This window comes from Macaca mulatta, chromosome 4, assembly GCF_049350105.2.
Source record: "Macaca mulatta isolate MMU2019108-1 chromosome 4, T2T-MMU8v2.0, whole genome shotgun sequence".
NCBI lineage: Eukaryota > Metazoa > Chordata > Mammalia > Primates > Cercopithecidae > Macaca > Macaca mulatta.
This window is the reverse complement of record NC_133409.1, coordinates 102,632,803-102,660,802: the sequence shown is the minus strand read 5'-3', so window position 1 is coordinate 102,660,802 and position 28,000 is coordinate 102,632,803. Positions and strand designations below refer to the sequence as shown.

Genomic DNA, 28,000 nt, shown 5'->3' with positions numbered 1-28,000 from the left:
AGGTGTGCGCCATCACGCCCAACTAATTTTTGTATTTTTAGTAGAGACAGGGTTTCACCATGTTGTCCAGGCTGGTCTCAATCCCTTGACCTCATGATCCGCCCACCTTGGCATCCCAAGGTGCTGAGATTACAGGCATGAGCCACTGCACCCGGCCCACAAGGCCTTATTTTCTGTGTATCATGTGTGTATGTACAGAATGAAATAGGAAACATTTGTCAGTGAGACATAGAATTGGGATAATAGGTTTTACTTAGCTAATATGCAAAAAAGTTAAAGTTTCTCTCACACCTGAACTTTAAGTTGTCTGTTTGGAAGATCTGTATAGAGACCATCCCACTGTTGCACAGTCAAGCCCTTCAGAGCCAAGATTGCCTCAATCACCAGCATGTCAGAAATAGCATCACCAGCTGCCTGCAAAATGGGGAAACAAATGGAAGAAACCACTTAACACAAGCAAATCTTGGAAATGGATGTTTTTCTTAGAAAACCAATCACAGTACAGGTTGAACATCCTTAATCTGAAACATGTTGAGGGCCAAAATAACGTCACAAGTGAAAAATTCCACACCTGGCCTTCTGTGATAGGTCAGTCATGTGGGTATACAACTGCTAGGTGTGGTGGCACACACCTACAGTCCCAGCTACTCAGGAGGCTGAGATGGGATGATTACTTGAAGCTAGGTGTTTGAGGCTGCAGCGTGCTGTGATAATGCCTGTGAACATCCAGTGCACTCCAGCCTGGGCAACACAGCAAGACCTTGTCTCTTAATAAAAAAACAAATGCACTCCTGACCTCACTGTCAGGAATTCAAAACCAGCCTGGCCAACACGGTAAAACTCCATCTCTACTAAAAATATAAAAATTAGCAAGGTGTGGTAGTGGGCACCTGTAATCCCAGCTACTCGGCAGGCTGAGGAAGAACTGCTTGAGCCCGGGAGGCAGAGGTTGCAGTGAGCCAAGACTGCGCCACTACACTCCAGCCTGGGCAATAAAGCAAGACTCCATCTCAAAATAAAACAAAAAACCCCACTAAAGGCAGGCCCACAGTTCATTCAGCATCTCCAAGGGAAAAAGACTCTGTCAGCCTCCTTCAGCTATGATACATCGTTTCCATGCATGCCAGATATGTATCATATTTTTTACTATTAAATACTTGTGTGTGAATAAGTATAAAAAATGTTGCTTATTGACAGCATATAAATTCAGAGTCAGGAATGATGGTGATGCCAAACAACCACAGATTGTCCAATGGATGGCTGAGAGTGACACCTTTGCTTTCTGATGGTTCAGTAGACACAAACTTTGTTTCATGCACTAAATTTGCAGTATTCTATAAAACCTTTAATCTTATGTAACATATATGAAACAAAAGAATTTAGTGTTTTCGACTTGAGTGCCACACCCAAGATGTCACATTATATATATGCAAATATCCCAAAATCCAGTGAATCTGGAACCCAAAACACTTCTAGTCCCAAGCATTTTGGATAAGAGATACTCAGCCTATATCCTATGCTTTCTCACATGCAGCATGATTAACTGAAGTGTTTTTGTGGATGGATAAATATGAACAATGAGATGGAGATCTCCATGGAAGACAATGAAAGGTGTAACAAAGAATACTGAAACTAGCTCTTGAGAAACTTGCCTTTAGTACTCCTTATCTATAAAATGAAATTAGACTGGATAACTCTAAGGCTCAGCCTAACATTCCATCACTCATTTTTCTTTATAATTACATCCCTTTTGAGATATTACCCCACAATGATAGAAAGCATCAAGATAAAATGGAGAAATAGGAGCTTTGGTATAAGATATAACTGAAGATAGATCTCTGTTTCTTCACTTATAAAAGGGAATTACAGTAACACCTCTCCCTGTGTTACTGCAAGGATTACACAGTAAGGTATATAAAGTGTCCAATGTGTGCAAGACAGTCAAATAACTGAATCGCTTTCCTCTACCCTGAGTACTGCTTTTCCACTGCCAAATGACACTCCAACCCCAATCCCAACTAACCCACATGTATGTCCTTTGTCAGTGAGACAACTAGTTATTTTTTTTTTTCTTTTTGAGACGGAGTCTCACTCTGTCGCCCAGGCTGGAATGCAGTGGCACGATCTCGGCTCACTGCAAGCTCTGTCTCCCGGGGTCACGCCATTCTCCTGCCTCAGCCTCCAGAGTAGTTGGGACTACAGGTGCCCGCCACTATGCCCAGCTAATTGTATTTTTAGTAGAGACGAAACAGTCACCCTGTTAGCCAGGATGGTCTCAATCTCCTGACTTCGTAATCTGCTGCCTCGGTCTCCCAAAGTGCCGGGATTACAGGCATGAGCCACCGCGCCTGGCCTGACAACCAGTTATTTTTACTTAATTTCCTCGAGGTTTGGTTAAAAAAAATAATAATAATATGTATGTATACACTGAGTAGCTGAATCTGTGATCCTAGGTAGAAGCTACTCAATATACTTGAAATTTCCCATCATAAGATGTAGGGGAAGGGAAGCATATTAAAAAATGTTCTGTCATTCCATTTCATTATAAATCTCAACTGAATACACCACTATTGCAAGGAAGCCACCAGGCCAGGACGTCTCTACTTTAATTTTGTATGCACCCACACTCTGTTCTATCCATCTTCTGAATAAAGTAAAGGTAACCAAGAGTCCACTGCCCCATCAGTTCTGACCTGGTTAAACAAGTCAATAATGTTTTCAAGCATCTTAGCAGCTTTTCTTTTCTTATCTTCCAGTTGTTTGGCTGATTGTTTTATCTTCATTTCAACAGCTGTACTAAACAGTGCCTGCAGCAAAAGCATATAAAATCAGTCTCAAAACACTATCCAAAACCTAGTCATAAATACTGTTATTCTAGCTAACCCACTTTTCCCTCCTAGTCAATCTGGAGAAACAGGGGAAAAATAGTGGCAGCCTTAAAATGTATGAAATTAATGTAAGATCACATTAAAACCCAGAGGATAGTACTAGGGGAAAAATTTTATTTGTGGATTATATAACTGGCTATAAAAATTTAAACATCTGATTACAAAGAAAACACCACCTTGACAAGAGGCGAACACACACAATAAGTTCATGTTTTCCCTTCAACCAGCTAAGTCATTTCTGTGCAACCAGGTTACTTAGAGCCTGTCTGTATCCTTTATACTTTGAAGGAAATAATTCATTGCGACTAGTACAGTTTTATTCTAAAACTTAAGGGTATGAGCTAGGCAAAATTGAGAGTTCCTAGTATTTATCAAAATATGGCAAATAATATCATGGATAGTCATTAAAATATATAATTAATCATGCTCCTCAAGAGTCTTACCTCATTTGGAAATACCTTACCCATCTTTTTTATTGCCTTCTAGAGGCCTAATACTGAGCAAGATTAGCATACTATGCTCAACTACTTGATGAAATACATTTTTCTTGATAAAATAAGGCACAGGCTAGTCACCTGTTTTTGTGAAGTTTTACTGGAACACAACCACACCCATTCATTTAAGCTAGATCAGCAGAGTTGAGCAGCTGTAACAGAGACCTTATGGCCTGAAAATCCAAAAATATTTACTGTCTACCCTTTAGAAAATAATTTACCAACTTCTCCATTAGATCACTAAAGTTATATCTTAATTGCATTTTGCAGGAACTTATTTTTCCCCTTTTTATATTTATGCCCTCCAAAAGCCAATTTAAATTAATGAGGAAAATTATTCGGCTTAGATTCAAATGTTCTGATAGCCACCTCAAGTGCATTCATTAAATGAGGTGAGTATAAAAACATTTTTAAAATATTCTGAAATTATGAATCTACAAAAAACTACTTAACTATACACTTTAAAATGTAATTTTATGTAAAATATAAATTGAAACATTTTATATGCCTATCACTAGTTATCTTAAATTCATTTTCATTTCTTATTAATTATCAACTTTCCAACACTTTGCAATTCACCATAGCGACTGAATTTTTCTTTTCCTCTCCTATGGCCAGCCGAAAAGTGCATAGACAACATGCTTATAACAAAATTAAGAACTGTAAAATTAAAAAAAAAAACTATTCAAAACACCTTAGTGTATCTCTTCACATTGAAAGAAGAATCATTACCAAGTAAAAGAGTATCACAGTTTCATAATACATCAATATATAAGATAACCAAAGGATCTTTTTGTCACATCCAATTATTTCAACAAAGTACAATATTACCTATTATTACCCCCCAGATACAGAAATCTCATTATAAAGAAAAGTGCCACCTAAGGCCAACTGTAATTAAGAGAACTTACAGTGCCATGCCCATTTGCTTCAAAATAAACTCCAATGTCAAACTCTTGAGCCTTGTGGTGCAAATGTTTTACACCAGTCTTAGTGCAATAGACAGGTACCTGTAACACATGCATTTAAAGAATTACAGCAATTACTCAGATGTCAAATGTTCCCTGCATACCGAGTATCCCAGAGACACAAAGGGGATCAAAACATACTGGGGCCGAGTCCAGTGAGGAAGACGATTAAGCATTAAAATACAAAATGGTATGTATACAATGGGAGTGTGAACACACTCTGGAAGCACGTGTCCAGGGGTAAAGCACGGTGAGAGAGATGAGGGTCTCCTTATAAGACACGAAAGATTACAAGTGGGGGCGTGACATGACCTAACAGTTTTAGAAAGCTGTTTAGTTACAGTGTGGAGAATAGCTTAGAGCAGAATTGCAAGTTTTTTCTGTAACAGGCCAGACAGTAAATATTTTAGGCTTTGCAGGCCATATGGTCTCTGTCACAATTATTCTGCCATTACAGTGCAAAAGCAGCCACAGACCATACATAAACAAATCAACATAGCTCTATTCCAATAAAACTTCGTTTACAAATAGCGGCAAGTTCAATGAGAAGGTTGAGAAATGGAATCAGGAGGCTTCTAGGACTAATCCCAGTAAGAAATAGTGGCTGGATCAGCAACAGTGAATAGGGAAAGTCAAGAATGGATGGATCTGAGAGAGCTTTAAGAATGGTTAAGGAAAGACTGATAGTAGAAAAACTGCAAAAGAAAGATCAGCATTCGATTGGATGTAGGAGACCTCAGGAATCGCAAGAGCTAAAAATATTTCATCTGGAAGACAGTGAGTTGAGAAGTAACAGTTTCTTAAACTAGGTTATTCTATCTGTAATAAATGTTTAAGACAGAAAATGAAAATACTAAAGCAATAACCCAAGTACTGTGAAATAACCCAATCCCTGTGAAAGGCAGGCAAATGGGTCCCAGATGGAATCCCTTGAATGAGCTTATTATAACCATACATTAAAATCAGGTCATAAACTAGCAGCCTCAAGATATATTTCATTTTGCTCAGCCACTGTTTCCTTTTTAGGCTTTTTTCCTGGTATACATGTAAATTTTCAGTCAGACACTTTCTTTTTTTAAAAGTTGGAAATTCACATGAAAATTCAGATTTCCTGCTTCTCTTGAAGAGTGTGACTACAGTTGACATCATCTGGCACACTTCCCTGTTTTTAGCCACCTGCTGCCCTCATTCACTTTACCTGTCCAAATTCTGCAGGAATCTGACTTTATAATTCCTGCTTTCTAGAGAATGGAAAGGTAACTAAAACTAGTATAAATGCCAGAACTTGAAACAAGGTACAAAAAAGTTGGAGAACTGCTCGTTAATGAGAAAATATAGGCAAACAGGCTTCCAGTTTTGTCCATGAACCCTGGTAACTCTCCGATCAAGCAGTGTGGTGCCAAGGGTGGTCATCTGGTGGACACCGGAGAAATAATTAGAAACAGAAATCTCCCACCACTCCAGAAAACCTCTCCAAAAAAAAAGGGCAAGAAACAGTTTTATTACTGAATAAGTATTAAGCCAAACTGATGTTCAATCACAAGCTAATTTGCTAAGAGATAGCAAAGATAAATGCTCACTCTTTAATATAACCAGCAGACACATTCCAATCCAATTTCCGAAGATAAAAGATGGCTAATGACAAAAATTCTCTCCTTGACCAAACTTTAGTCAGGCTCACCTAAGCCTGACTAGGCGTTGTCCTTAGGCTTGTCTTCCAATAGCCCGATTTTAATAAGAGTCATGCTAAGTGAGCTTAGCGAGAATCCCTCATCCTGATATATGACCACTCGTGACATCTGATCTGAGTTCTTATTCTCCACCATCCCCCAGGTAGTATGTGACCGCGCTGGCCTACCTTCAGCAAAAGTCCTGTTAGATCAGTTTAGCTAAAATACCACCCACTTACCCTCATGTTTCCTCTCAGTAATTTTTCATCCACTGACCACCACCTGCCCCCACACACCCTGCTCCTTGGCTATAAAACCCCACTTTTCCTTACTATATTTGGAGTTGAGCCCAATCTTTCTCCTATCACTGCAAAACTCCATCACATTAGTCCCTGTACCTATCACAACAGTCCTGAATCAAGTCTGCTTTACCATTTTAACAAGTGTTATGAATTATTTTTTCTTTAACACTAGTCCTCAAACAGGAAAACTTGACAACACCATTTGTCACACGTGTCTATCCTAAACTTACCTGGTAATAGGGATGGCCACCTGTGTTAACCGCCCTTCTCTAAGGGAGTAATAAAACTTTTCGTACCTCTGTGACAGGTAGATAGTTACAAATTGGACCCAAACACCTAAGTTAAACTCTCCTGCGACTGGGAGATAGGTGAGCTATCTTCCTTGATGTTTATATTTGAAGTTGGTGACTCTAGGACCTTAAACAAAAATATTCCTGAGCTGTAAAACTGGCTTATTAGGCCTTTAGAAAGATTTACATTCATTACAAAGGTGCAGAGAAAGAATTCACAAGTTTTCTAAAGGAAAACTCCAAGAAAAGGAAAGAAGTTTTCCTTTTTTCATCAAGGAAACTAAATTTTTTCTTATTTATTTCTCTTTACCTTTACATGAACAGCAGCTCAGCTTCATGCACTACAACATAATCACTTTTATGAAGGCAGTATCTTCCTCACAGAAACATGATACTAATTAAGAAACTATCAGAAAACAAAAATAGTTCAATACCTTCATAACTTCAAGACACATGATATTAATTCAGAAACTACCAGAAAACAAAAATGGTTCAATACCTTCATAACTTCTTCAAGATACCGTGTTGAACTTCCATTTGCATATGCAGTTTGTACAACACCAATATTCAAACTTTCTCCAATCTAGACAAAAACAGTGATACTTAACTTGCCATCAAAAGTATCGTCTACGAAAACAAATATAATGAGAGTTCTAAAGGCAAACAAAATTATCAGTCAGTTCAGTTGTGCCTTAGTTTATGCCATAAATGTCTGACTGAAAATTTACATGTATACCAGGAAAAAAGCCTAAAATACATTTGAGCACTATTTAAAGCAATTCTATGAGAAATCCTCTTTTAAGAAGCCTGTATCTCCTGATCCTCACCTCTTTAATTTTTTAAATAAAAGTATCTGGCCAGGCACAGTGGCTCATGCCTGTAATTCCAGCACTTTGGGAGGCCAAGGTGGGTGGATCAACTGAGATCGAGAGTTCGAGACCAGCCTGGCCACCATAGTGAAACCCCATCTCTACTAAAAATACAAAAATTAGCCGGGTGTGGTGGCATGCACCTGTAATCCTAGCTACTTGGGAGGCTGAGGCAGAAGAATTGCTTGAGCCCAGGAGGCAGAGGTTGCAATGAGCTGAGATCGCGCCCCTGCACTCCAGCCTAGAAATTTCCAGTTACGTTGTATACTTAAAGCTAGCCTGAGATTTATTTCTAATATAGCAAAATGAAACAAATCTCACATTACTAAGCTTATCATAATCAGTTAATATATCAGATGATGAGATTTCCTCTTAGAATTTAGGGCTTTTATGGAGTGACCACAGAACTCTCATCAAAGTTTCAATTATGATGGAAGCAAAACTTCCTAAAGCTTCAAATCACAAAACTCGGCCAGTGTAAGGAAGAAAAGAGTACCTTCAGGTTCCAAAGCCTCAAATGTTCAAATGACTGGGTATTACCACTGCTCTTTTTTGAATTTTCTGCCCATTAATGTAAAGAATTTGTCATAAATTTTGCCTTTCTGACAAATAACAATAAAATATGGAACTATTTCACTAAGTCTTGTTTTAGAGGGTAGCCAATCCCCCCACCATACCTCCACCAGGAGCTCTTTAAGGAAACTGCTAATTAACGTTGCTATCTTGTCTCCATCTATGAGATGAAAGTGGCCATCTGCATCATGGTAGTAATAAACAATTCTGTCTGCATCTCCATCAAAAGAACAGCATCTTTCATTGGACTTAATTTCCATTCCTAGCACACAGGATAATTTACATGCATTTCAGTCTAAGAATTTATTATAAAGAGTTTTAGAATTTTCTCTTAAAATTATCCTCCTAAAAATCAATGTCTTAATCTTTAACTAGTATATAATCTTTAAATAGTACATAGTTTATTAGTGATTTTTACAGGTCAAATTCTTTCACTGCAAAGTGAAAAAAGGAGCATTCAAAACCTATGCTGAAATATGCTATACTACTATTATAAAATTCCATTTTATAAGCAGGTTGGTTTGGCTAGACAGGTATCCCATAAAGTTTTTTTGAAAGCTACATTTCTGAATGTAATTTACCTAGCACTGTGATCTCCTTTACAGAGAAAAAATAATCAGCACTAGATGAGGTATGTGCTTTAATTCTACAGAAATGATTTTTATTTGTTCATACCACCAATAAAAAGAAACACTGGTAATTAAGAGCAAAGAATTATAACTTTGAGAGATAACTGGCTTATGAAATTTACATAAAGTTGCTGAAATCTCAGCAATTGTAGCATCAAATTTATTAGAAAATTTGGCTATTCCTTAGCCATGACAGCAGCAGAGTGACAAATCCAACATGAGGCAACTAAGAAGTAAAAGGCTTTTGTCAGGGATAGGATCATAAGATTGACAAAAGGACATGATGCAAGCTTCAGGAAAGCAAGGACTATGGTTTTGTTCATACTGTAGTCCCAAAGCCTAGAGCATAGAGAGTAAGAGCTCAGTATTTAATAAATGGATAAATAAGTGGCAGAACTGAACTGTCAAGTAAATGTCAAAACAAGCAATTTAATGAAAAGGAGCTCAAATTGGTTGACTACACTGACATTTTAAATGCTTATTAAGTAAGGCATAATAACATGAATGAATGAGGCAACTGGATGATGAAGTCTGTAGAGTTCTAGAATGCATGTCCTATTTAAGGGGGGCAGCATCTATCTGACTGCAGTAGACTAATGCCATGTGTGAACATTTTCTGATTTTGGTAAAGAGATGCTAGAGATTCCAATATGTAAGAGAAGTCACGGAATTTTTAAACAGTGGCACACAGACAAACACACAAATACAGCCAAACAAAACATAACTGCAAGTGAGGTTTGTCCTAAGCAAATAATGTAGGGTCTATAATGCAGATAAATCCAGAACACCTCTTACTACAACTAAAATCTGAAGAAAAGTTCCTCCTCCTACTCTGCACTGAGTGGAAAACACTGATTACTAACAACTGTATAAGCAGTTACATTCGCTTTCCATAGTGTATCTAATTCAGACAAGGTATCTAATAATACTTACTATGCTACCCTCTAGACCTGATTCTCCAAAAGGGATCCCCAGACAAGCACCGTGAACAAAGCCTGCAAACTTGATAGAAATGCAAATTTCTAGGCCAGGCGCGGTGGCTTAAGCCTGTAATCCCAGCACTTTGGGAGGCCGAGACGGGCGGATCACGAGGTCAGGAGATCGAGACCATCCTGGCTAACACGGTGAAACCCCGACTATACTAAAAAATACAAAAAACTACCCAGGCGCGGTGGCGGGCGCCTGTAGTCCCAGCTACTCGGGAGGCTGAGGCAGGAGAATGGCTAAACCCGGGAGGCGGAGCTTGCAGTGAGCTGAGATCCGGCCACTGCACTCCAGCCTGGGCGACAGAGCGAGACTCCGTCTCAAAAAAAAAAAAAAAAAAATGCAAATTTCTATCATATGCAAATCCTATGCCAGACCTCCAGAAACTCAGAAGTGGAGCCCAGGAATCTGTGTGCTAACAAGCCCTCAAAGTGATTCTGACGCATGCCAGTTTGAGAACCACTGCTCTAGAATGCCATTTCCTGACTTTGCTTTCCTCACCTGATTTCCTGTAGACTATGAGGAGTGGTGTGATTTACAGGCAGAGAGAGCAGACCATGTTTCAATTGCTCTGAGAATGGGAAGATTTCTCAGTGTCTAAATGTGGCAGAACCAGGAGTAGCTGCATGATTCTTAACTCACTTTACCACCTTCGTTTATAAGTGAGATCGGCCTCAAAGAGCATTAAAAACAAATTTTTACAGTGCTAGTACGACATACCCTGTGGAGGTTTCTGATGACTTTTCACAAAGTCAGCTCCACATAAATGATTGAGTTTCCCCTTGGACCCATCATTAAACAGCTGAACTGACAAGCCCTGTGAGAAGTAGTGTTCCATTTCCCTTAGCTTCAGGGCCCCTATGCCATTTGCACAGTCAACCTTAAGTGATCTGTATTCATCTCCACTGCAGGAAGCCTACAAAGGAAAAAGACACATGGAAGAAAAATTTCAAGTTATAAAAATAAATGTGAAATATAAAGCATATATACATATGTGCATATGTAAATATTCAGTTAACTCATCTATTTTAATTTTTATATTTTATCAATTATAATTAATTTTATCAATTTTTAAAATTATAAAACACTAAAGTAAAATTTAAAAACACCTGGAACAATAGAAGAGTTTTGCTGATTGAACAACTGATAGCATAGAGCTTTGTTAAAATTTAGTCTCAATTAACAGGGTCCCTTAAAAGTAATATTACAAGGCAACCATTCAAATGCAAGAATAAGCACACAGACAAATGGGCAGTAATGACATGTCATCCTTTTTACAGTATGTAACATCATCAGGCAGATTTGTTTTTTTTCTAATTGTCTCCTCTCCCAGCTATCCTCACCCCAAATTTTAAGTTCTATGAGAGCAAGGGCTTTTAGTTAATTGTGCCTGGTAAGGACATACACTTAGTATTTGTTGATCAAATGAATTATACTTCTCAAATCTCTCCACATTTAACAAGCCAATATACCTAGAAGAAAATCTCAATAGTAGATGCCTCAGGTATTAAGCCAGTAGCACCTACATTAACTAAGATCAAATTCATCTGAATGAATACTTAGGATAACCATCGTCAAGACCCCCACCATGTTTTCTTCCCCAAAGGATCTCAGAATGTACTACATGCTTTGCCAAGTAAACACCAATGTAAGTTAGCAGGATACATAGACCAGAACCTTGAGTAGCCCTAGAGCAAAACAAAAAAGGAGATATGCAGCATTTTTGGAAAAGGAAGGAGGAGGCATGACAAAAAGATAATCTGTTCAGTAGACTATGTTACTTTATTCATTTGTTTGAACTCTAACCATGTTCAATAAACTTTTCACCTGTTTGGTGAGTTCCACAAAAGCCTTAGAGAGTTTCTGGTAGTAACCTTCTATAGTTGCCTTTCCATATCGGCCACCCGTGTTTCGACAATACACCATGTAGTGCAGCTGGGGTGTTGTTAACAAGCCATAATCTGTCGTAGAAATACAAAAAGCAATTCACCACATTTCTTAACAAAGAGAAAAAAGTTTAAATGCATTCATACGTAGGAATTTCAGGGTGACAAATCCTTTTTTGTCATCTCAGACATCTTAGAAAACATAAAAATGATCTTAAAAAGAAATATAAATGACCATTAGTAGCCAAAAAAAAAAAATCATTACATATAAACAGTTAATAATGTAAATATAAAGCAATATAGACAAGTAATAATTGAGTTCTGTTTCCAGTAACATTGCAAACTACATAATTCAGATGAATCGTCCTCCTGGAAACAACTAAAATGCTAGATAAAAGACAAAAATCTCCTTTTAAAAAGAACTACAGTGCTGACAAGTTACAGAATTATCAGGCCGAAACATACCTGAAGGCAAGAACTTCAAGATCTAAGCTAGTCTGGAAGCCAGTTTTGTTCTGAATTAATTCCTCTAAACTAGAAATTGAGCTACGGTTTTCAGAGCAAAAAAAAGCCCACGGTGATCTAAGATGCAGAACCCAGTAGAAGACTCTCATGAAGCTGAAATCCCAAAGAACTATACCTTCAGTGTGAGGATGAGTCAGAAATTAATCACCCCATGTCACCACTCCCACAACAGTTATCTTAACACTAAGCAGGGAAGAGGGGAAAACCCATTCTTGAAGAGCTATTACCAAGCACAGGCCCTCGCATGAATATCCTGCCCAAACATACATAACCGCAGGAGTCCAAAGGAACTTTGTCATGATTTTTTTTTTTTTCTGAGATGGAGTTTCGCCGTATCGCTCAGGCTGGAGGGCACTGGCACAATCTCAGCTCACTACAACCTCTACCTCCCAGGCTCAAGGGATTCTCCTGCCTCAGCCTCCCAAGTAGCTGGGATTACAGGTGCCTACCACCACACCTGGCTAATTTTTGTATTTTTAGTACAGACAGGGTTTCACCATGTTGGCCAGACTGGTCTCAAACTCCTGACCTCAAATGATCCACCCACCTCGGCCTCCCAAAATGCTGGGATTACAGGTGTGAGCCACCATGCCCGGCCTGTCATCAATCAATTTAAAGTGAACCCAGCCAGTGCCCCAAGTACCCAGCAGAAGCCAAAGACTAAATTTTACCAAAGGACTGTACTTTCATTGTAAACCTCAAAAACATCCCGTAATTTTCAAAAAAAAAAAAAAAGAAAGAAAACCAGCTTACAGTTAAACATAGCTAACTTATAAGAAAAGCACCATGAGCAAAAAACAAAGAAAAATGGATAGCAAACTGGACCAGTAACCAATAAGTAAATATTCAGTGACTAAAACTGTCAGTTGGACCTGAACCTCAAACACAACAATTTGACTGGAGGCAAAAAGGAGTCACTTTAAATTCTTGAGCCCTGAAGTGATTTAATAGAAATGGTACCTTATGAAGGCAACCTTAGCTCTGGTATAATGATGAGATGGGAGGAGATGGAGAAGCTCAAAAAATGCAAATAAGAGCTTAGGTTAGCTTAATGGAAGTGTTTACTAGAGGAACCCATTATTCTAAAAGACATGCTAAAGGAAGAAACAAAATAATTTTATGACCAATATCAAAATTACCAAAGAAACATTTACTAAATGACTAGTTTATGTACCCAATGAAAAGGATTATCTATCCAACTCATCAACTCAGAAACCTGGAATGTGTTCTTCACAGTTCTGTTCTCCCCATATACCACAAAATCCTTTGAATGCAATACTAATTTTTCAAGAGTGGCCTAGCTGGTCTCTTTCCTTCTTACAACTCTCCTTTCTCTTCTCTCTACAACAAACAGAGGGACTGGCTTAAATGAAAATGTGATCATATCACTCTCTTGCATAAAATCCTTCAACGGAGTCCCACTGCATCTGGAATAGAGCCCAGGTTCTTGCCATGACCTCCAAGGTTTCGTATGAATTAGCCCACCTTACCTCCCTACTCTTCTCCTAACCCCCATTCTCCCTACATTAACCTTTTTTCATTTCCTGAAATACACTAAGCTGAAGAGAGAAATGAAGGAAAGCTTTAAAAAATTACCCTCAACATTTTCTAGACTAAAACACTAGAAGAGTGATCGTTCTAGAGATAGAATGAAAATGCTGAAAAAGACAACCATTCTGGGGATGACAGAAAGAATAGTTTGGGGCAAGGTGAACACGAGATAGAAGCAGGCCACCTAAGGGAGAACACCATTCAGACCAATGCTTTACAAATTGCAGGCCACAGCCTGCCAATGGGCCATGGAATTTACTGAGACACAAACCAGCATTTGTGCATTTTAAACAGATGATTCCATGTCATGTAGGAAGGATGAGCATTGTTTATTCAAACTATTATTTCAGTTATACATACAAGCACACATTGACATGTCATGACACATAATGGGTTTCTTACTATGGGTTGTGATACACAGTGAAACAGAAACAGACTACTAGAGGGAGGTACACAGCAGGTAGTAAAACATGTTTGATGAATTAATAAATGAATGAGGCCAGGCACGGTAGCTCATGCCTGTAATCCCAGCACTTTGGGAGGCCAAGGTAGGCGGATCACAAGGTCAGGAGATCGAGACCAGTCTGGCCAACATGATGAAACCCCGTCTCTACTAATACAAAAATTAGCCAGGTGTGGTGGCACATGCCTGTAATCCCAGCTACTCAGGAGGCTGAGGCAGGAGAATCACTTGAACCAGGGAGTCAGAGGTTGCAGTGAGCTGAGATAGAGCCACTGCACTCCAGCCTGGCGACAGAGTGAGACTCCATCTCAAACAATAAATAAATAAATAAATAAGGTAGCTCAAGCTATAGCAGTAGAGATAATCATTCAGAAATCATGCAGAATGAAAGAGAGTCCCGAGGAATGTCCTCCCCGAAAGAGACAGAAGAGGAGCCAACAGAGAAGACCAATATGGAATAGTGGCCAAGTAGAAGCTCAAAGAAAGAGCTTTAACATTATGGAAAGCTACAAAGCCTTCAACTGTAAGAACTTTAAAGCATAAATTATTAAAATTATTTTTAGATCACAGCCCCCTCTGAGTATCTGAGCAGAGGTACTTGTACACTCCCAGGGAAAGCGCTTCTGCGGACAACACTCTGTACATCGTATCATGAGATCCACAGGTCCTCTGCAGCAGTCCCAGACATGCCACAGAGGTCCCTGGTTAAGAATCCCTACTTTACAATATCCACAAGATTTGGCAATAACAATGCAGATGGATGCCAGGGGTGGGCTGGGGAGACATTTATTTCACGGAGAGGTAAGGATAGAGACTCACCTGCAGAAGGCTGAAGAATGACAGAAGAGGAGGAAACAGACGAGGTAAGCAGAGCAAGCCCTCAACAGAGGCCAGACTGACTGTGCAGGAAGGGAACACAGTCAGAACTCAGTCAAAGGAGGTTTCAAAGGTCAAGAGTGGATGTTTGTTTTAATGAGAAAGATATCACACCAGGAAAATATTCACCTCAAAACATAGTGGAGGCAGTGCCTTCACAATAGACAAAGTGTGAGAAGGGGATCCTAGTGTGTTGTTTCATTTAATTCTCTGTCATTTGATATAACATAAAGAACTACCTGTCAAAGATATTGCCCATCACTACTTGACAGGTAACAGCTGATTTCACAGGAGACCAGCTATTAGTGAAAACCTAATATTGACAAAGCTCCCCAGAATGATCATCTTCAAGTACTTAAAAAGGTTTTTATTTGAGGAAATTCAGCCTTACCAAAGTGAAGGAAGTTGTATTTGTTCAGAATTTCCCACCTATAATCTCCTATAGTACTGCCATAGGTAAAACAAAACATGCCTGCCCAGAAACAACCTGGAAGATTATATTTAAAGTTAGTATTTTTGTATCCAGGAGTTCATTTTTTAAATATTTTTTTGTTCATCTGTATTTCACACTTTTCTAAATAAATATACATTACCTTTGTAAATAAAAGTTTTTTAAAGATTGTTTAATTTCCAACTCAGGATAACTACATACCATGGAATTGACCTCCCAGAACAGTCACACCATCTATTACAGATTGTGAAAGTTTCTCACTGCTGGGCCTAGGAAAGAAAAGGAAGAAAATAATATATCCCATCCGGAAACTGGCAGGGTTGCTGGTTCTGCAAGCAAATGCCAAAATTACATGTCACAAATTTCAAAATAATAAGTTCCTTGTATCTGAACTGAAAGCTATAAACTCTGAAGATACTGGTAAATTAGAAGCATTTTCCAATAACCTTTCGCAATTTAGTTCTTGGAAAAATTTTGGCTTTTAAATGAATTTATAAAATAAAGGACACTCTTAACCACACCATACCCAAATACCTTTTCAAGTTTGACTATAGCAACATGTCTGAACTCTAAGAACAGTAACAATAAACATGGAATATACACAGTATGTATAAGACAGTTCTTGTATTAAGCCATCAAAGATAAAGAACCTGTTTTCCATTTTGTAAAGTCAGAACAAATTATCTATCTGAAAATAAAACAGATTAAAAAACTGCCTTGGCCAGGCACAGTGACTCACACCTGTGATACCAGCACTTTGGGAGGCCGAGGCGGGTGCATCACGAGATCGAGACCATCCTGGTCAACATGGTGAAACGCCATCTCTACTAAAAAATACAAAAATTAGCTGGGCGTGGTGGCACACGCCTGTGGTCCCAGGTATTTGGGAGGCTGAGGCTGGAGAATCGCTTGACCTCGGCAGGTGGAGGGCGCAATGAGCCAAGATTGTGCCACTGCACTCCAGCCTGGTGACAGAGCAAGACTCCATGTCAAAAAAATTAAAAAAAAAAAAAAAAACTGCCTTGTGGGAAAAGATGTTTTATCACTTAGATTAGTTAATAGTTAAGAACCAAATACATGTGGGATGGCTTTACTGTGGTGGGATAACGTACTTCAGAACATAAGTTACTTGGCTATTTCTGCTACTATCATCGGTATCTGGAAAACCCTCTGGTAACACAACAGAGGGTAAGAAAAACCAGTCCAGGTATTGGAGACTGAGTAGAAATTTCCTTTTGAAAGAATCTCAGGTTAAAATCAGATCTTATGCAAAAGGAAATGCTACTGTTGCAAAGTATACTTTTCATCTAATATTTTACAAAAATACATTATTGTTAAGGAAGGCAAAAGCTGCGAAATAATATTATACTTTTCAGTGAGCTCCAGCATGGAAAAATCATATAAATATCTGAAACAATAATAACACAGATTATAAAGTAAATCTTTAAAAATAATGAGTTCAAATCATATTTGTTATGACTCTGTAGGGAAGAAAAAAAACCTACAGAGGGAGTGGGAGACATTTATTCAGTGCTTCTCTTGTGTCAGGAAGTATTTTCCATATATTATTCTGCAGCTTGGGTTTTGGAATAGGGTTTCAAACCAGAGTCAGACTCCAAACCCCAAGCTGCAGTTGTGACTTAGCTACCACAGCCTACTAAAAAGGTCATGCAGGTAGACATGCAACTCAGGGTAGTTCCACTTTACTTCTTTCCATTTGTCTTGGATTCAAACTGATACAATCGTTTATATCACGTTCCCAAAGCTTTTTTTTTTTTTTTACCAGTAACTCTTATCATCACCTGGTATCTCTACCAATAACTACAAAGGCATCTTGTTGCAGATTCACAGCTTCTTTCTCGCTGATGTCAATAAGCACTCTCTGCATATCTTGTTCCTCAGCATTTGCTAAACAGGTGGCATGTTCCTCCCAGGATGGTGCCAACATTTCACCCAAAGGATCAACCAATTTTACACCATTGTCTTCCTTAAAAGAAAAACAAACAAGCAATCTGTGCATACTCATGAGCTGAGTTGAGAGTAGAACGCAAAAGCTGTTTCCCTTCAACCAAAGACAGTGATGACTGAGCAGCTTCAACAATAAACACCAAATATTAATACTGATATTTTATGTATCTATTAACTCATTAAATCCTCATGACACACATAAATCAATTAAACTAATAATCCTATTTTTAGTCCAATCTTACTTTGAGAAAACTGAGCTTCAGAGAGGTTAGGTAATTTGCTTATGACCATACAGCTAATAAATGTCAGTATTGATTAAAACAGCAAGTCTATCCGACTCGCCTAAAAACACTATGCCACACTAGCCTTTGTAAAAGGCTGTGATCTGTGCATTCACTATCAATAAACTGACTAGGGCACAAGTGGAGCAGAATAAGGGCACACAGAGATCCTTCTCACTATGACTCGGAACTCCAAGAACACACTAGCCAGCTTGTCAACCAGCGGGTGGGACAGAAAGTGAAAACTGCCTCCCAACACTGTTCTGCTCAAATTCCTAGAAAGAAAATGTAGTTCACAGTGAATGTCACCTGAAAGAAACGAGAATCATTTTGAGAATGCCTCTGGAACTAGCAATAAATGTGGGGCTTTTCCTAGAAGTCGATCAGTCAATCAATTATGGTGATTTACATATTTAGAAATTTACACATTTATAGTGATCACATATTTGGACAAGCAATGCCCTTGTTTGGGGGAAGAGGAGGTTACAATCCTTCACAGACCTGCACCACTTTAACTTGCTGCTGATTTAGCTACAAAGGCAAAAATCCCACACCCCAAGCAATCAAATAGAAGCATATTATTCAAACCCTGTATTAATGGTCTACAGACAATACAGAACAATTACATTGTGTCAAGAGGTTGGCTAAGATATAGAAACAACCTAAGTGCACATAAACAGATAAATGGATGAAGAAAATGTGGTATATATACACAACAGAATATTATTCAGCCTTAAAAAAGAAATACTGCCATTTGCATCATGGTTGAATCTGGAAGACATTATGCTAAGTTAAATAAGCAGACACATGAAGACAAATACTGCAGGATCATAACATACATGTGTTATGTAAAAAAGTGGAACTCACAGAAACAGAGAGTAGTATGGTGGTGGCTAGAGGGTAAGGGAAATGGGGAGATGCTGGCCAATGAGCATAAACTTGCAGTTATAAGATGAATAAGTTCTGGAGGATGTTAATGTACAGCATGGTGACTACAGTTCATAATAATATATATTGAAAATGTGTTGAGAGTACATCTTAAGTATTCTCACCACAAAACAAGGTAACTATGTGAGGTAATGTATATGTTAATTAGCCTGATAGTATTAATCATTTCACAATGTATACACATATCAAAACATGGTGTTGTATGACTTGAATATATACAATTTTTATTTATCACTTATACCACAATAAAGCTGAAAAAATAATTGTGTCAAAAAGAATACTTTGATTAAAATCTGTCACAAAGACTAGAACCATCAGACATCATCAATATTCTGCCAAAGCTCACCTGTTTGTTCATTCAGAACAAGAAATTATTGCCGAGCTATAAAAACCTGTCTGAAAATGTTCAAAAAGTTTCTTTTCAAATCTTTACCCTCCCTCACCCATCCCCAATATCTTTAATCACTGCTAAGTTAACAAAGGAAACAATTTTCAATTACCAAACATGTCTTAAATCAATAAATTTGGAAGAACATTGTTATTTCTCTAATATGAACACTCCAAAAAAAAGACAGTATCTTTTCATTCTTTCCACACCCTTAGGAATCATGAGCTTAATGATCACGCTCTTAAAAATAAATAAATTAATTAAAAAAAAGTGGTTTCACATCCAAAGCACATATAAATGAGAAGGCACATTCCTAGAATTAGAATTTGTACTTTAGGTCAAACTGCTCAGACACTAAGGCTTGGTATTGTAAATAATGGTCTGCTTTATCAGGGCACTAAACCCATTACCTCAGGATTGTGGGACGCTGTTACCATGACTCCTATAGTGGATTTTGTCTGTTTTGACCTCAGGACAGCTAATAATCCCATGCGAAACATGACATGATCAAGATGTTCTGCCTTCGTTCGAAATCCAGCAGTCCCGTATTGAAGAATCAGTCCACTGGGCTTGGCATGTAATGCTGAGTATTTTGTAATAGCACCTAAATCCATGTCTACAAAATTAAGAAATATTGTTTCAGGCATAACAAGTAACCTCTCAAGAACCATTTGCTTCAAAAACTGCCACCCCAAACAAATAGGTCTGTCTCAGTCTGAACCTCCTCAAAGAACCCTATGTTTGACAGAGCAATGGGCAGGAGAGTAAGTCCTGTGGGTTAGAATTACCTAGAAGATCTTGCCCAACTTGTATTGTCCACTCCTCGGCAGACTCAGGGCAGATATCAGATTGTCCCCACTCTCCTCCCATTTTAGCTCCAGGACTATTCCCGGACCCGGTCACACTTAAATTGGTCCACTCTCAACTAAAATGAAGATTTTACACCTATTCAGAGACTCCAATGAGCTCAAAGATCATTTCCTTTTACAAAAGGGGAAACTAACCTAAATTAACATAGATAGCTGGTGATGGATTAAGGCCTAAAGTCAGATTCTTGAATGGGCTGGAACTACATATCCCCAAATATCTGAGAAATCTTTGTGGTTCTTTTGCTATTTCTCCGAAACTACAGAGACATATTCTCAAAGGAAAAGCAAAAGGCAACAGTTTCTTCTCCAAGACTACCCAGATCTTTTTCCATTTTCTTAAGGACAATCAGGACACCCTTCTACGATGTTGCTCTAAAACTAGCAATATCTTCTTCCTAAAGAATGCCACCTTTCTCCTTTACTTTAAAAAATAAAACATCGGCCGGGAGCGGTGGCTCACACCTGTAATCTTAGCACTTTGGGAGGCCGACGCAGGCGGATCACCTGAGGTCAGGAGTTTGAAACTAGCCTGGCCAACATGGTGAAACCGCCTACTATAAATACAAAAAAAAAATTAGTCGGGCATGTTGGCGGGCGCCTGTAATCCCAGCTACTAGGTAGGCTGAGGCAGGAGAATCTCTTGAACCCGGGAGGTGGAGGTTGCAATGAGCTGAGATCTGAGATCGCGCCACTGCACTCCTGCCTGGGTGACAAAGGGAGACTCTTGTCTCAAAACAAAACAAACCAAACAGACCAGGTGCGGTGGCTCACACCTGTAATCCCAGCATTTTGGGAGGCCAAGGCGGGCGAATCACGAGGTCAGGAGTTCAAGACCAGTCTGACCAATATGGTGAAACCCCCGTCTCTACTAAAAATACAAAAAGTAGCTTGTCGTGGTGGCGCGCGCTTGTAGTCCCAGCTACTCAGGAGGCTAAGGCAGGAGAATCGCCTGAACCCAGGAGGTGGAGGTCGCAGTAAGCAGAGATCGCGCCACTGCACTTCAGCCTGGGCGACAGGGCGAGACTCCCTCTCAAAACAAACAAGAAGAACAAAAACATCGGCCCTTAGCCCACTAATACTGCTTTCTCTGGGATACTCCCATTAAGTGGAACTTGGGGTTTCCAACCTCAGTCCGTAGTTTTCCTTCAGCAGTCCATATACATTATACATTTCCTGGGTCAATTAATTCCCAATTAGCCCAGAGATGAGGAGCAGTCCTCCAGCTGCTAGCCTCATAATCTTGTTTTCTTTATTGTCCTTCATTGCTTCAATGAACAGAACTTACAAGAAATGGTGAAAAACAGTTACTTTTGTCCAGTTGGAAAAAGCTGGCATTCGGCAAGCTAATTTAGTTCAAGACAGTGGTCAAATCTCTTTCCTAAGGATAAATACATATTTGTAAAAACTGAGCAGTCAATTATGTGTCATGATTATTCATAAGGGTGTAAACCAGTCCTGTTAACTCCAAAAAGCCATTTAAAAAAAAAAAAGGTCCAGATAATATGCGTTTCAGGTCCTACAACTACTTTCAACGCGTCTGCGAATGCCTTTATTGAAAGCACATTTGCCAAATCCAGAGTCCACTCAAAAAGTTAAGAGTATCCCCCTACTCTCCATTCAATCTTCAAACCTCCTTAGTGCCTCTCTCCCGCCTACCTTCGAATTACCTGGCACTCCACCCTGAGGTGCTCGCCTAGGTCCACGGACCAGAGCCCAGGCAGGAGACCCGCAGCCGGGCCCGACCAGCCCGCTCGCGGGGCGCCGGGCCCTGAAGGTGTGTCCTGCGCGCTCCGCCGCTCGGTCAGTCGCGCCGGCCCGCTAGACCCTCCGTCCGGCCGAGAATCTGACCTGTCCCGCTCCCACCGAGCCCTTGCCGACCGGTAGTTTCCCTTCTCAACTCCGAGCCTCGGGCCCAGCTTACCTCGGTCAGGAAGCCCCCTACACCTACACGCAGCGGAGAAACGCCCAAGCGACAACGTCTGCAGCAGCCAGACCTAGTCCTCAGAACCGTAGACGTGGCCCTGCGTGGCTTCCGGCTTGTCGCCGCGCCCCCCGGCCAATCACGACGGAGGAAGGTCCGCCGGCCCCGCCCCCACCTCGCCGCCGGGCGCGCGCAGCTCGCGCCTGAGGAACTGCGGCTGCGGTTCCGAGCGGGCTCTGGGGCTGTTTCCATTGAATGACCAGGAAGGGTGAGGCCCCAGCGGTGGCCCGGGGGTTGGGGCCGAGGGTCGCGGGCCCTCAGAGCACTGCAGCCGCGGAGACGCAGCCTCCGCCTCCAACTCCGGGCCTCTGGGGGCGGCAGGCTCTGCGTTCCTGGGTAGCCGGGGTTCCTAGTGGTCTTGGCTAGGGGCGGGGGTGGGGTATCAGCCCCGTCGCTGGGCCTCGGACAGGGCGACCTCGCCCACAGTGAGCGCCGCCGGCGGCCCGCATCCCCCCTCCGACGTCGAGGTCATCTCCCAAACCTTTGAATCCGGGAAGCCTTCTCCGGCCGCCGTCTCCCCGGGTACCCCCTTCCCCCAGCTCGCTGTAAACACCTTTTATTTAATGACCTCTGAGACACCCCCTACCCTCATCCTGGGTCCCTCGGGGCACAGGCCAGTGAATCGTAAGCGTCCGGAGCCCTGGGATGCGGCCCAAGCGAAAAGGCCACCCCGGCGTGGCGGGGGCGGGGGGGGCGGTCCGCGAGTCCGAGACCGAGGTTGTGGCGACTGGCGCTGGGGGTAACACCAGGGCTGGGGAACCCGGAGCCCATCCCGCCGGCACTGCAGCCTCTCTCGCCGCAGCGTCTGGCTCCGCCCAAGCCCGAGCCCCGGGTGGGATTGGAAGCCGGGCCCCAGCCTTTTCTAGAATTCAGGCTTGCAGAGCGGCTGCAAGTGTCTGCCTGCCACCTGCAGCGGGACAATTCCAAACACCTGTTGAAAGTGCAGATTCCCCTACCTAGTGCGGGGTGCGGGAGGCGGGAGCCCGGAGCCCGGGTACGCAGAATATGGGTTTTAACGGAGTGTTGTAGGGGATGTTGTGCATACTAGATTTTGAAGTCAGGAAATAAAGAAGAGTGTAAGTGTCCGGTTTGTGCCCCTAGCTCTCGGTGCAAAGCGTTCCTGCAGAATTGCTTCCACGTAAAGGGACCTTCGGGAAATTTCGCTGGACACCGGCTGGCATTGACAAACCCAGCGTCCCTGAGCCTTGTGAGGTTTCCAGGCAGGTTGATTGCGAGGCAACATGTCTGCTTCGGTGAAAGAAAGCCTTCAGCTTCAGCTACTGGAGATGGAAATGCTGTTTTCTATGTTTCCTAACCAAGGAGAAGTAAAACTTGAAGATGTAAATGCCCTGACGAATATAAAGAGGTATTTGGAAGGCACAAGGGAGGCGCTGCCGCCAAAAATCGAATTTGTAATTACGCTCCAGATTGAGGAGCCCAAGGTAGGTGCCCTGATTTAAGTGTTTGCCAGGTGCCCAGTTTTTAACTGAAACATCTGGAACAGCTTTCTGTCAAGGAAAGATAGAAATATTCCGGGTGCATATTACCTTGTTTGAAAGATATGGAATGTTCTGTAAATTGTCTTCAGTAAATATCTTGAATTTTATGTAAACATACACACCTTTTTAACAAATATACCTGGAGTTTTTATTGAAGCTATCTTGCAGTCTTATGCCGTTATTATTTTGTTCACTCATCCAGTTGGACTACCTTGCACATGTATCATGATTTTCATAAATCTAAATATCTCCTGTAACAAAACAAAACTGGCTTTTAAGGAGTAAATGAGTGGATTTTTTTATGGCACAACACAGAAAGCAAATACGGATGGAAAAATCTAAAGACTAAAAATGAATTTACCTCCATCTTCTGATCCATTTGTCTCCAGCAACATTAGCATAGCATAGGTAACACGCGGACTGGGCATTTGAGAACCACTGTTGTAGCTATTTCCTACTCATCCTTCAGTTGTCAGGAAACTTCCTGGTTCCCCAGACTGGATTCTGTCCCGCTGGTTACACACTTCAATGGAACCCTCCACTTTTCCATGGTAATGCTTCTCACAATTGAAATTAAATACTTGCTATGTGTAATTATTTGTTTAATGTGTGTCTCCTTCACTAGGCTCTGGACTTCATGAAGAGCAAAAATAGTGTCTGGCTTATTATTTATCCCAGCACAAGGGCACCTGGCACATGTAGTTGTTCAATAAATACTGAAATAATTAATGCATAAAAGGAAGCAATCGTGTATGTAAAGTACCTGGTACACAGCTGTCATTTAATAGTAGCAATAACATTTCTCAAAATCATGCAGTTGCTATTGATAAACTAGCTTATGGGATGTTATGGTATTTAAATCTATTTGATTTTCATTTTAAGGTGAAAATTGATTTGCAAGTGACCATGCCTCACAGCTACCCCTATGTAGCATTGCAGCTGTTTGGACGGTCATCTGAACTTGACAGACATCAGCAGCTACTTCTCAACAAAGGTCTCACTTCTTACATAGGGACTTTTGATCCAGGTGAGCTCTGCGTATGTGCAGCAATCCAGTGGCTACAGGACAACAGTGCATCTTATTTCCTGAGCAGAAAGCTTGTGTATGAACCATCTACACAAGCAAAGCCAGTCAAGAACACATTCCTCCGAATGTGGATCTACAGTCACCATATATATCAGCAGGACCTAAGGAAAAAGATTTTGGATGTTGGGAAAAGGTTAGATGTGACTGGATTTTGCATGACAGGAAAGCCTGGTATAATTTGTGTGGAGGGTTTCAAAGAGCACTGTGAGGAGTTCTGGCACACAATTAGGTACCCCAATTGGAAGCACATTTCTTGTAAGCATGCCGAAAGCGTGGAGACAGAAGGAAATGGTGAGGACCTGCGCCTTTTCCATTCTTTTGAAGAATTACTCCTTGAGGCCCATGGTGACTATGGATTAAGGAATGACTATCACATGAATCTGGGCCAGTTCTTAGAATTTCTCAAGAAGCACAAAAGTGAGCATGTTTTTCAGATACTATTTGGTATTGAAAGCAAAAGTTCAGACTCGTAAAAAGCTATTGAGAGGCCTATGCTTGTAATTTCACTAAGTCAGTATTTCTGTTATTAAGAGCAAAATAAAAAGGCTGGTGGCTGTGTAGCATCCTCAGTGCAAAACCCAGCTCCCAAATTTTCACCTGGTAATGAATTTCAACTGACAATGAAATGAATAGGCCTTTAAACTTTATAACAGTGCAATTGTGATGTTATCTCTAGGTTCTTGTGTTAAGTCATTCAAAAACTATTTCATTGTAAATTAATAAAAACAATCCATTTAACTTGTGAAGCTGATTTGATTGAAGGGTGATCCAAAGCCCATAGCTAACATCAAAAATCAAACTGCAGTTACGAATTGAAAAATATGATTAGCATTTGTTTCACATTGCTAGCATACGTGTGACACACCCACTTGTCTTTCATTATTGGAAGTCTAAATCAAGTTTAAAATGAGAACAGGAAGGACATGTTTACTTTTTTAAGACGGACTCTGACTTCGTCGCCAGGCTGGAGTACAGTGGCACGATCTCGGCTCACTGCATTCTCCGCTTCCTAGGTTGAAGTGATTCTCCTGCCTCAGCCTCCCAAGTAGCTGGGACTACAGGCATGCACCACCATGCCCAGCTAATTGTTATATTTTTAGTAAAGACAGGGTTTCATCATGTTGGCTAGGATGGTCTCGATCTCTTAACCTCGTGATGTGATCCACCCACCTCGGCCTTCCAAAGTGCTGGGATTACAGGTGTGAGCCACTGCACCCAGCCTGTTTACTTCATTTCTTACTTTAAACTCATATTTTGAGTGTTTTAGTAAAACTAGCTCCTAATAGCAGTGGCAAAGGACTCAGAGAAATGAAGTCCCAGGAGTTAAAAGATGACCCACGATGCTATATGTTCTGGCTGTTTATATCAGTTAATGATACTAGCAATCCTGATACCAGTATTAGTTTAATTCTTATCCAGAAAAGATAAATACATGGGTCCTTGTCTATAAAGTATTCCCGTTTCAATCCAACCTTTGCCTGTGTGCCAGTATGCATTACTATACAGGGCAAGAGAGTGTTGAGGGTACCAGTGTGGATATCTGCATCATTACCTTATTGGGAAAAACATATATATAAAAAATTCTACAGTCTGGTGATGTTACTGCCATCTCCTCTGAAAATTCCAAGCTCCACAGGCTTCACCAGGCTTTTCAAAATGAGAGTTTATTTTAATGATTAAAAACTAACGCCTATCTAAGTAGCTCTTGCCAAGCCTTTTCATTCTCCATCCCGCCCCAAGTATTTCTGTGAGTCTCATGTGCTAAAAGATGTCCTGAGCAGCCTCAGCAGCTTTCCCTGTTTCTGTAGTCAGCTACTGCTGCCCTTTCCCGGGAGGCATCCCATTCTCCTTCTGGGTCCCCTCCAGATGCCAAAGCTGGGTGCTGGGATTTAGGAAGATGGAGGGAAACACCTCATTCCCCATTCTGTAACACATCCTGTTAGATGTCAGACAGTGCTGCTTGTGCTGGGGAGCCTATAGAACTTCTGATGAAACTACCTTCTGGTTTTACCCTCTGTGCCATGGATGCAGACGTGTCCTTGGGCTACGGAGAGGACATGATGGACCAGGAGGCCCTATCCCCAGGAGGCCTTAGAACTGAGTCCACTTTGTACTGCCTCTTTCTTCTTAGGTCACAGTGAGTTTCCTCTCAGGGCACAACTCAGATCTTCAGCACTCGCTGTGGGCCTGCCCCGCCAGGTCCTCCAGCTTGCCATTCATGTTTCCATCCTAGCCTGGGTTGTGCTGGAACTCAGGCTGGAGCCTGACACTTTGCCTATATGCAAAGGGAAGAAATAGGACTTACATTGCCAAAGAATCATGTCTTAATGTTTGCCAGCACTAAAAACAACAAAGTATAGGAATATTTTTCCCCACAGTCTCCACAAAGCTATCAGTAAGTATAATTAGCATTTACAAGTTTTAGGCCTTCAACAGATGTAACTCCATCCAAATGAATCAATATGTGCCATCAACCTACCTCATAGAGGTGTTTTTCCTGATTACATAAGCAAAAGTAGCTACATAAAGATAAGTGTAAAGAAAAGGGAATACATTCTAGATTATGAACTCTAGTGCTTCTGGAGCTATTGCTGAGATTTTTCAGAACCTACTTTTATAAGCCTAATTTGAGCATTCTGCAATACTTTTTTCCTATCAGGAGTAGTAATGCAGATAGTATTATGGGGAAGTGTAGGTTTTATAGAAAAAAAAAAGTACATGTATAATTCAAAACTCAACTTTGTATGTATAGGAGTCTGCTGGTTGTTTGCATAGCCTAATATGAGCACATAATAAAAGTCCAGCATTCCCCAACCCCCTCTCCCTACACACACTGCTTATTTTGGGAAACTGCCCCTTCCCTGTGATTTGGGAGGAGAAAGTGATACGAATTCAGTTGTCCTCTGGCAGCCTCCTGGAGAGATGGCTGTGAGCTCTTGCTGCTTAAACCTCTAGTGCCACCCTCATTCTAGCCTACTGAATGCTCAGCTGTTTGGCATTTCCTTTGAATGACCCAGCATCTTTCCTTTTGTTGTTGGAAATCAGAATCAGTCTCTATTGCTTGTAACTTAAGAATCTGTATATTCTGTATATTGTATTCTTAAATGGTTATTTGGAAAATGTGCTCATTTATAAAAGTTGCAGTGTCTTTTTAAAGTTTGCTGAATTAAATCAGGCATATCGTCAAGTATGTTCTTTGCCTTTCATTCCTTATTGGTAAACTCTTACCAGGCTAAGAGCTGAGGACACCTGCATAGTGAATTGAGTTGGTCAGATGAGTTGGCAGACCATGACACAGGGACCTCTAAAACATTCCTTATTAAATCAAACATACGTTGCCTGTGAACTTGAGCATTCACACATAACTGCTTACATGCCATCCAACCCCTCTCAGAACTTGAGAAGGCTCTCATGGTGTCTGTCTGCAGCCTTCACGGAACCTTTTTGAATAGGTTTTTTTCACTTGCTTTTATCTGAAGTAGCCCAGTAGTAAGTTAAAAGAATAGTTACTGTCTGAAGAGGGCACAGTGTTGCTCACACTTCCTGATTTTATACATAAT

The 28,000-nt window shown here is 40.7% G+C and overlaps 2 protein-coding genes across 12 annotated transcripts in view; one reads left to right on the top strand and one right to left on the bottom strand.

Moving 5' to 3' along the window:
- The window catches only part of PGM3 (phosphoglucomutase 3), a 43,051-nt gene extending 21,163 nt beyond the window's left edge, over positions 1–21,888 (bottom strand). For 4 of the 9 annotated variants that reach the window (XR_013416308.1, XR_001444335.3, XM_001083268.5 and 1 more), the window contains exons 1-11: positions 21,795–21,888; positions 19,415–19,620; positions 17,222–17,406; positions 15,621–15,688; positions 11,495–11,628; positions 10,388–10,583; positions 8,159–8,316; positions 7,112–7,195; positions 4,294–4,392; positions 2,694–2,807; positions 292–414 (exon numbers count right to left, since the gene is read on the bottom strand). Coding sequence is in view for 7 of the 9 variants with exons in the window: in XM_001083268.5 (XP_001083268.4) it covers positions 292–414; positions 2,694–2,807; positions 4,294–4,392; positions 7,112–7,195; positions 8,159–8,316; positions 10,388–10,583; positions 11,495–11,628; positions 15,621–15,688; positions 17,222–17,406; positions 19,415–19,618 (1,365 nt within the window). In the remaining 2 variants the exon portion in view is untranslated. Of the gene's footprint in view, positions 1–291; positions 415–2,693; positions 2,808–4,293; positions 4,393–7,111; positions 7,196–8,158; positions 8,317–10,387; positions 10,584–11,494; positions 11,629–15,620; positions 15,689–17,221; positions 17,407–19,414; positions 19,621–21,540 lie in introns of all 9 variants that reach the window. The other 5 variants (XM_015136853.3, XM_028847389.2, XM_077999702.1 and 2 more) reach the window with 3 other exon arrangements.
- Positions 21,889–21,982: 94 nt separating this feature from the next.
- Positions 21,983–27,627, top strand: RWDD2A (RWD domain containing 2A). 3 transcript variants are annotated; one of them, XM_001084182.5, is made up of 3 exons: positions 21,983–22,062; positions 22,956–23,296; positions 24,236–27,627. In XM_001084182.5, the coding sequence occupies exons 2-3, from the start codon at positions 23,096–23,098 to the stop codon at positions 24,911–24,913; spliced, it is 879 nt and encodes a 292-aa protein (XP_001084182.2). In that variant the 5' UTR covers positions 21,983–22,062; positions 22,956–23,095; the 3' UTR covers positions 24,914–27,627. The 3 variants fall into 3 exon arrangements, with proteins under 3 accessions (XP_001084182.2, XP_077855837.1, XP_028703224.1); XM_077999711.1 differs by lacking the exon at positions 21,983–22,062 and adding an exon at positions 23,823–23,904 and having other exon boundaries at positions 23,165–23,296; XM_028847391.2 differs by lacking the exons at positions 21,983–22,062; positions 22,956–23,296 and adding an exon at positions 23,811–23,904.
- The last annotated feature ends 373 nt before the right edge of the window (positions 27,628–28,000 follow it).